Raw genomic sequence first — 10,218 nt, 5'->3', positions numbered from 1 at the left:
ACAATTAAAAAAGAAGGTTGAGGAGAGTTATACCAGAGTCATCAGGGAGAAGCTTGACTTAGTAGATGAGGTCTCTAACTCCAGGGAGAAATATGCGGAGCTTGAGAAAACTATAGTCGAAGGTATGGACGAGATGGTGAAAAATCTAAAGGCTCAGTTCCGGGTTGTTGCTCCCAAGGCGGACCTCTCCCTCATTAGTCTTGATAACATTGTGTTTGATGAGAAGATTGTTCCTGCACTTCAAGACGATGAAGACACTCTCATACCCGACCCGAAGACCTCAAAAGTCTGAGTCGAGGGAGCCTCTCAGAGCTTTCCCACCCGGATGGAACATGAGCTAATCTCTTCTCAGCCTAAAATTCTTTTGACTTCTTCCGTGTAACCTGAAGATATTTCCAACATGACTTCGAACAAGAAGATTCCTCCTCCTTAGTCTTTACTTTCTAAGTATTTGGATGACCCGGCCTATGGATCTTTTAATGAACAATTATTTTGTAATAGTTGTAGCTTAAACAATAAGACTTGTGGGAGAGTTGTCCAATATGCCCATAAGACTTGTGGGAGCTCGTCTACCCATGCTCCATTAGGTTGGGTGTGTTCTACCGATGTGAACTAGTGCTTGATTTTAAGGTTTGCCACTGAGCTTCTAAAGATTGAGTCGGTAAACTGAGTTCCATTATCCATGATAATGGAGTGTGAGACTCCAAATCGGGTAATAATATTCTTGTAAAGAAACTTTTAACTTCTTTAGGGTGTGATGGTTGTCAAGAGTTCTACTTCAATCCACTTGGTCAAACAATCAATCCCAACTATGAGGTACTTTACCTATTCGAGAATTGAGCTAAATATTCCCGTGCTTCTTCCAAGTATTTCTTCATGTTGAGATCTTTAACCTTCAACCCGAGTTCCTTCTTCAATATCTAAAATCACTCTTGCTCCACTTCTAGCTTTATTGGATGATCCATCTACATATAGATTCCAGGTAGTAGGACTTCCTTGGGCTTCCATGTATTTGGCCACAAAGTCGGCCAAATACTGGGATTTGATTACTGTCCGAGTTTTATACCTTAAGTCGAGCTTGGACAGTTCTATGGCCCATTATAGCATCCTTCCTACAATGTCCGTCTTCTATAGGATATGCTTCATGGATTGGTTTGTTTGGACTTTTATAGTATAAGCTTGAAAATAAGGTCGGAGCCTTCTGGAAGTGATGATAAGGGCATATGCGAACTTCTCTATGGTTTGATAGTTTAGTTCTGCCCCCTACAAAACTTTGCTAACAAAGTAGATAAGTTGTTCGTGTTTGTCTTCTCAAACTAATGCTGAGGCTATAGCTCGGCTTGCAACTGCTAGGTAGAGAATGAGCAAATCCCCTAGAACAGGTCGGATAAGGATTGGAGGTTGGCTCAAACAATATTTATTTACATTAAAATGACAATATTTTTGTGGTTTATTCAAAACGATATGAATATTATTTAAAAATTAGTTAAATTTCTTTTGCAAATATTTGTTATTAGAAAAATATAAGAATAAATCTTAGCACTCTTACTAACAAAGAATTATAATAAAATGTACAATCTACTTGATTGAAGAGTATATAAATTTAAAATTATAAGATTTCTAAATATATGTTTTGAGTAATAATTTTATTTGAAAATAATTAAAGTCTATTTTATAAGTTATTTAAGAAATAACTTTTATTATAAAATTTTAAAATACTAAACATTTGAAATCATGTGTTTATATTATTCATTATTTCATAGTTAGATTTTACATCTTCAGTTATGTTCTACATAATTTGATGTCAATCCTTGTGTTATCAAAATAATCATCATGTAGGGTGTTTTCTCCTATCTTATGTAATTTTTTCCCACCTTTTGTTAAAGATATCATTAAAAATGTAACCCTTTTTTTGACATTAAAAATAGAGGTGGTGTGGTATTACGACCTCTAAAATAAAATACATACATAATAGTAGTTGAAAGAATTTAATAATTGAGGAGCCTTGAAGGAAAGTTTAAGAAAAAATCATTAAAGGAAAAGCGCAATGCTCACATAATAGAAACTTGCGCATGAAGAAAAGTAAAGGCACATATATATAACAAGAGCGGTGTGTCAAGAGATATAGAATGTCAAGCTTCGGGCTCAACATGTGAAGCCAAGGCTAGCCGGAGAATATCATATATAAATATACATCCCAAAAGTACTCAAAATACATAATATAAACTCCTAGACCTCCATCAAGCCTCTAAGAGGTACATAAGTGAAACATACACAAAGGAGAGTCTAAACATATATATATATATATATATATATATATATATATATATATATATATATATATATATATATATATATATATATATATATATATATATATATATATATATATATATATATATACATATAGCCCAAATATCAAAATATATCAGCCCGACTTTGCCTAAAAAAGAAACTCCAGACGCCTAGTGAGGTGCCTCTCGACCTGCGTCTGAAAACAATAACATATGTATGGAATGAGAACGAAGGGTTCTTAGCATAGTAATGGTGCCAACATACATAATATGAGGCCTCGGGAAAGTCAGAGGCGATTATAGAACTCCGACACTCAGAATTAAAACTTAGAGTTATAATTTAAAACCATGAACAAGGTAAGTTATCTAAGGCCCTTAAGTTCTAACAAAATTCTAAATTAACCCCTCATTCTTCACTTTCTTCCAACCCTCCAAACTCCAATGGAATAACTCTTGTCATTCCTCTGCCAGACAGGGGATCTCTCGGTTGCACAGACATATATTACATACAAGAAAAATACAAATAGATTACAGTTACAGCAAACAGAACATATAACAGTTAAGCATAGATTATCAAGTAGGCAAACCTAAGTAATGCAAACTCAAAAAAAATAAATAAATAAACTTGATGTATGCCTATCCTATGGCTGATGAGTCTCATCTGTCAGTTATATAGTCAAACCCGACAAGTCCGGTAGTTAAACCTTGGATAGTCCGTTCGTGTGTGCATCTCTAAGAGTCTATGCATAACTTTTACAATCAATTATCAAATTTAGCTCATTGGGGAAATTTCTGGGGAGTTAAAGTGCCAGACCACATCATGCGACGTAGAGTCAATAGAGTATCGAGTCTCAACCTGGATCAAGTGGTTGTAACCCAATCCATCTACCCAGAGAAACTCATATCTCAGATAAAAAGAAGTGCACCAGCCAAATCATCATTCAAGTTCAATTATTCTTTTTCATCTTAGCCATTGTTTATCACATATTCAGTGTTTCAGTACTTCTCAATCATAATTCACCACTTCACAAATTTTCTTCACTTTCAAGTTTCCATCTTCTCAAGGTTTACCCCTTTCAGTATGATTAAAAAAAGTTTTGGGATATTAAAGAGTAAAAATAGAGGTTTAGAGGTTAGAAAATAGGTTAATATTCACAAAAATGCATTTTCCCAAAAATAAAGGGTCTCGTATACGTGAGCTCTGTCCGCGTACGCATGCGATGTCTAGCGTATGCAGGGGTGTAATTCGCTAGGTCACGTACGTGACCCTTGTCCACGTACGCGAGTTCCCCAAGACAGTGGCCAATTCCCACGTACGCAGCCATATGTCCGCATATGCGGGCCTTGTATTTTCTCAAAAACCTGTTACAAATATGTAGAAACACTTTTACACACCAAACTTCCGACACACATAACCTTTTCGTAAGAAAATATTTTTAGTCTATTCTTCAAACGGTGTAAACTTCACAGACCAAATTTTTATATGAAACAAGTTTGGTGAAGTTCGAAGGTCCAGAAGTCGGGTTATGGCCTGCCAAAGTTTGATAAAAAATTGGATTTTTCATCAAAATCACAAACCTCCATTTTTATAAATTTCCATTTCAAAACCAAACATTCAAGTTCCAACTCAAACCAACCATATCCAAAACATACCTAAACACTTTTCATTTATTCCACAACATGTCAATACTTAAAATTCATACTCTTCTCCTAACAATTCAAAATCAAGCAACATAATTCATCAATATATCAACAATCATTGCTCATATTCATCATCCTCACCACAAGCATCAATCATTAATTCATTCTCAAACTAACTCAACATTGTTAATCAAGATTACTAAACATCAACATAATTGTACATTCTAACCTATCCTAAACACCACAAACACCACAAACACCAATGTTCCACCACAAACACCAATGTTCCACCAATGTCCCAAACACTAAAATGCATACCAACAGCAATTCTACCTCCAAGGTCTACAATCAAGCTTCCATAACCACTAATTTGGTCCCAACACATATAATCTAAACCAATACAAATTCATACCACACAAAATAAACTTAGGGTTCATAGTTATTCATTCACAAGAGTTAGAGGTTTCTCACCTTAACGACGGAAACTAGGACAAGGCCCGGCAAGCCCACTAAGTTAGCTTGATCCTAAACACCAAAACATCACAATTTCAATACCAAATGTCCAAATTTTTTAAATTTGGGGGAAGGAGAGGCTGCAAAAGAATTTGAGTTTTCTTTACCACAATGTTTGGTGGTTTTGTAGAGTTCGACGCAGTGATCATGTGGCCATAAGCGGTGCGGCGATCGGAGCTCCGGATTGAAAGTTATATGAGATTGAACGGAAGGTAGAGTTTGGTTTCACAAGTTTTTCTCCCTCTTGCGTATTTCAGCAGGCATGCATTTGAAGATGGGGAAGGGAGGCTGAGATCACTAAGTGTGGCTTGAATTGGGTTGGGCCTTGGGTCCAACGTGGTCCTAGTTTGACCGGTTTGGCCCGTTGGCTCAGTTTTAGGCCAAAACCCTTAAAATTGGTGTTAAAATTCGTATTTTTAATATTTCTACCCCGTTGGATTAATAAAATTTGGTTTTATAATTTCTTTGATTAATAATTAATTTATTAACTAATTATTCACTAATTATATGGAGTTTACAAAACAGATCTAAATTAGATCCGATTTTCATTGGACAACCTGAATCCACACCCAAACACAGATAGAAGCGTCATCTTCTTTCTTGTTCAGTGAAGATTCATGGTATCCATTGCTGCCTTCTATGTCTGCTGCAAAGACCGCCTTCGATGACCACCACAAAGACAGATAAAATACCCTGGCATCTGAATTATAAATGAAACCATCCTCAGCTATTCTGTCTCAGCAATTCTATATCATTATCTCATATCCTCACCTAGAGCAACTGAAATCACTTCACTGCATCTACCCAAAGAGGTCAAATTACCTCATTCAATAATCATCATCATTATTCAATTTCATCATCAACTCATCTCATTAATAACAGCCCTCAGTGTCAACCGGCACCAGCATGAGGGATCTCTCAGTTGTACAAACACAAGCAATACAGGCAAGTAATACACAATAAGGTACAAGTAGAACAAGTAGCACATAACCAGGTAACATAGCATATATGATATAGCAATCCAAAACAACTAGGCGAACCCAAATAATTCAAACATATGCAAATGATGTATGCCTACCCTATGGCTGATGATATTATCTGTCGGTTATATAGCCAACCCGACATGTCCTGGTAGCTAACCATGGACTGAAACACCCATGCGGAGCAAGTGGGTTTGAGCTACAACCCCCTTACTACTACCCGCTTAACCCAGAGCCAGTGGAATAACCACTACTACAGCTACTACCCAGGCGGGTGTTTAAAAGCTCAACCTGGAGCAAGTGGAATCACCGCTACTGCCGCTACTACTCAGGCATCACAATCTCTGACCTGGAGCAAGTGGGACGAACCACCATTCTTTCTTCTACCCAGGTATCTCAAGCATTGACCCGGAGCAAGCAGGACGAACCACAATCCTTGCTACTATCCAGGTACAGTCTCTTTGTTGCGACTTATTACCATTAGAGGGAATCCGTGCCGTGTCATCATTAGAGGGTATCTGTGCCCTGTCACCATTAGAGGGTATTGGTGCCCTGTCACCCTTACAACCAGAGAGACAACACCAGCATATTCACATTTAACATTTCCCATCATTATTCATTTACCACATTCATTCATTAATCATATATGCATTCCCGACATACTCATGTTCAAGCTTCTTTTCATTACTAGGCATACTATAAAGATTTAGGACTTAGAGGATGAAAATGGAGGCTTAGAAGTCTGAAATTCGGCTTTAAAAATTCAAAATTCAATTTTTGCTGAAAACAGGGTCATGCGTGCGCGTCGTCCACGCGCACACGTGGGAAGCAGAGAAAAGCGGGGACGCGTAAGTGTCACCCATGCGCACACGTGGGAAGTTGAGAGGTAGGGGGGACATGTGCACGTCAGCCACGCGTACGCATGGATGTGTTTTGTGCTCCTTGCACAAAACCAGCACGCTACCATCACAACTATCTTGAATTTATACCATGCACCTGCATCAATACAGCGATGCGTATGTGTCGGCCAGGCGTACACGTGAGAGAGTAAAAACTGTGAGTGACGCGTGCGCATCGGCCATGCGTGCGCGTCGGAGTATGTTTTACCAAAAATTTTACTAAGTCTGAAAAAGCTGCAGAATTTAATTTTCAAATCTCAAACTTCTGCCTCACATAACTTCTTCCACAAAATTCTTTTTTCAACCATTTCTGAACCGTTGGAAAGATCGTGAATAAACTTTTATAAAAATCTGGTTTTGAAGAATTTCTAACTCCGAGGACCGAGTTACGGGCCGCCGAAGTTGTTCAAAAATCAGTTTTTATGCAAAAACAGAATCACCAATTATTCCAATGTTCACAAGCCAAATTCATTTCCACTCATCCAAATGACCACAACCCAACCACATTCAGATAATTACACTCAACCAAAATCAAACCTACCTCATCTACACAATTCAATTCAATTTCGTCACCTTCCACTCCTAAATTCCTAATTTCTTATTATTCCACTTTCCTCCCATTTATTCACACACTCAATATTCAATATCCATTCAATCTCATATGACACCATACAATACACACATCACTTACCTTCCTTACCTCTTTCCTACCTCCGGCCCAAGATTCACGGCCTCCGGCCCAAATTCACAATTTAAATGCATATTCCACAAACCAATATTAATTATCCAATTCATCAAATTCTCAACACACCAAACATACAATTTCACACAACTCTCAACCCAATCATTAATTTATATTATATATCAACTATACATATTAGTACCAACCATTTATACAATCCAAACTTAATCCTAGGGGCATTTAGCCTAGGAATTCTCATCACACCACACGGTACTTAAATAAAACTTAAACCGTACCTCTTGGAGCCGAATCAATTGAGCCTCTTCTTTGGAAGTCTCCACCAACCTTAGCTCCAAGCCTCACCAAAGCCCCACAAGCAATATCAATCTTTGAATTGTGCACCAAAATCACCCAATACTCTAACATAATCAATTTTCACACTTATAATCAACCTAGGATTCATAAAAATGATAAATCACAAGGGTTGGAGGGTTTCTTATCTTAACCCATGAAATTGGTTGAAGGAACTCATCAATGGCTCATACTAGAGCACTCCTAAATAAACCAAAATCATAAAATTACTCACCACCCATAACCAAACTCGAATTTAAGTGGGAAAAAGAAAACTGGGCAAAGGACAATGGAATACTCACCATAAGACTTAGATAAAAATTGTAGAAGATGAGAAGAGCAACGCGTGACCACAAACGGCTCGTCAATCGGAGTTTCGGAGAGAAAGTTATGGTGGTTTGAAGTTGATGGTAGCTAGGGTTTCTCTCTTCCTCCTCTCTTCACCATTTTAGCGTGTTTCTCTCTTCAAAAAGGGGGAAATGGGTTGTTCTGTGCTGAAATGAGTTCTTATATAGTGTTCCACTTGGGCTCGGTTCACTTATTTTAGCCCGTTGACCCAATTTTAGGTTAAAACCTTTAAGATTAGAGTTTTAAATCGTATTTTAAATATTTCTAGCTTCCCAAATTATAATTTCTCCTTTCTTAACCTTATTCACTTATAATTAATTTATTTAGCTGTAGTACCGGTTATATTTCAGCCGGTATTGCCATTCAAATTTTCAATGCCCATTTTTACGCAGGAAACTATATTTTCTGACTCAGAAAAATTCACTAAGTCCAAATATCATATTTAAATTATCAAATTCTGATTGCTAAATTTTCTAACCATATTCGCTCCTATTTAATTTATATTTTAATTAATTACAGTTTGACCAGATTTTTCAGTAACAATGAAATAGTTAAGCACCAATCACCAATGTGATTCTCTCCACTAAGTAAACAAACTTTCTTTTAAAATTTATTTTCCATGTGTCACACATCTACTGGTAGGTCAATTTTTTACCATCCTTAGCCGCTATTCTTTATGCTGCCATTAAACTGATCAATTTGTTATAATGTTGGTTAAAATTAACCCCTAGAGCATCTCCAATGCATAGTTTTAATTTCATTTTATGGTCCAACAAGGTGCCACATAAGTATTTGTGGGACCATATATCATAAAATTTGATTTGAAACTCAATGTAAAATTTGCCATTCCAATGCATAGTCTCATTTTACTAACAACAATACAATAACGTTACAATGTTCATTTAATAAAAATTTAATAAAGTATACAAGTGGCATTATTTTGCTGATCTTTCTTTAAAATGATAAGGTATCTCTGTTTTTATACCAATATCATTTCAGAATTGGTATCTAAAATAAATTTTAAATAATTTCAATTACAGTAAAAGTAAAAAGTGATACCCGAAATTGATTCCATTGGAGTTGCTTTTATAATGTTATTATAGCTTAGTTGTCCAGCATTATTCATAAAATTATTATTTCAAATTAAAATGTAGGAAATATTCATGGCTGGATCAGAAACTACAAGCAGCACGATAGAGTGGGCACTCACAGAGCTTCTGTGCAACCGTAATTGCTTAATAAAGGTAAAATCCGAGCTCAATAGAGTGGTTGGAACCGCAAGGGAACTCGAAGAGAGTGACATAGAAAAGCTCCCATACCTTCAAGCTGTGGTGAAAGAAACACTTCGCTTGCACCCTCCCATTCCGTTGCTTGTTCCTCGAAGGGCCATTCAGGACACAAAGTTCATGGGATACTACATACCAAAAGACACGCAGGTCTTCGTGAATGCGTGGGCCATTGGAAGGGACCCAGATGTGTGGAAAGACCCTTTGACCTTCAAGCCTGAAAGGTTTATTTTTTGTGATGGTGGGTCAAAGGTAGATTATAAAGGTCAACACTATGAGTTCATTCCATTTGGTGCTGGGAGGAGGATGTGTGCGGGGGTCCCACTAGCCCACAGGGTCCTCCACTTGGTGTTGGGGTCATTGCTACATCGCTTTGATTGGGAGCTTGATAGCCATGTCACGCCATCAACCATGGATATGAGGGACAAATTGGGAATTACAATGAGGAAGCTTGAGCCCTTGCTTGCAGTGCCGAAGCTTGTTGCTCCATCATGAGTCTAAAGGTTAATTCATCAAGACCTCAGCTGCATTTCATATCGGTTAATCTATTATATGTATGTCTTGTCACTTTTTTTAGTGTTTTTGGGTAGTGAAATATTTACATCTTCACCCTTTTAATGTATTATATACGTGGTTTGATATGTTGGTATCTATATTAAAAAAGACACGTTATGTGTTCATCATTTCAATTCATGCAAAAACACATCAAAATGGAGAATTTAGATGGAATGAAAACTACTTGTATGAATTTTATTGAAAGTAACTACATAAATTCTGTCTATCTTTCATTTAAATATTGGGAGTTTATGAATTATGATTTATGAGGTATTGTGCGAAAGTAGTTAAATATTTATGTCATCTTCACCCTTTTAATGTATTATATATGTGGTTTAATCTGTTGGTATCTATGTTAAAAAAGACATTGTATGTGTTCATCATTTCAATTCAAGCATGAGTGATATCGATTTTACAACCACAATCTACCGGTAAGTGCACCGGTTCAAGTAATAAACTCACGATGAGTGAGTGTCAATCCTATGAGGATTAACGGATTAAGCAAACAATAGTCAATCAATTATTCTAGTCAAACAATCAAAATTTAGTGTGTTTAGAAAGCTTTGACATAAACAATTGATGCAGAGTGAAATCGTCGGTTTGGAATTTTTACGAAATAATCACGTTGCAAGTATAATTCCAAACCAACAGATAACTCACAATCAAAGT

The 10,218-nt window shown here is 36.7% G+C and overlaps 1 protein-coding gene across 1 annotated transcript; it reads left to right on the top strand.

Annotated features, from left to right (window-relative positions):
* On the top strand, positions 8,841-9,788 carry LOC107648218 (cytochrome P450 76A1-like). Its single transcript, XM_016352185.2, has one exon. The coding sequence runs from the start codon at positions 8,872-8,874 to the stop codon at positions 9,487-9,489; it is 618 nt and encodes a 205-aa protein (XP_016207671.1). The 5' UTR covers positions 8,841-8,871; the 3' UTR covers positions 9,490-9,788.

Source organism: Arachis ipaensis, chromosome B06 (assembly GCF_000816755.2).
Source record: "Arachis ipaensis cultivar K30076 chromosome B06, Araip1.1, whole genome shotgun sequence".
In the NCBI taxonomy this organism is placed as follows: Eukaryota; Viridiplantae; Streptophyta; class Magnoliopsida; order Fabales; family Fabaceae; genus Arachis; species Arachis ipaensis.
This window is presented reverse-complemented; position numbering and strand designations above follow the sequence as displayed.

What these genes read in the sequence shown, in the direction of transcription:
- LOC107648218 (XM_016352185.2), top strand. Translation starts at nt 8,872, where the DNA reads ATGGCTGGATCAGAAACTACAAGCAGCACGATAGAGTGGGCACTCACA.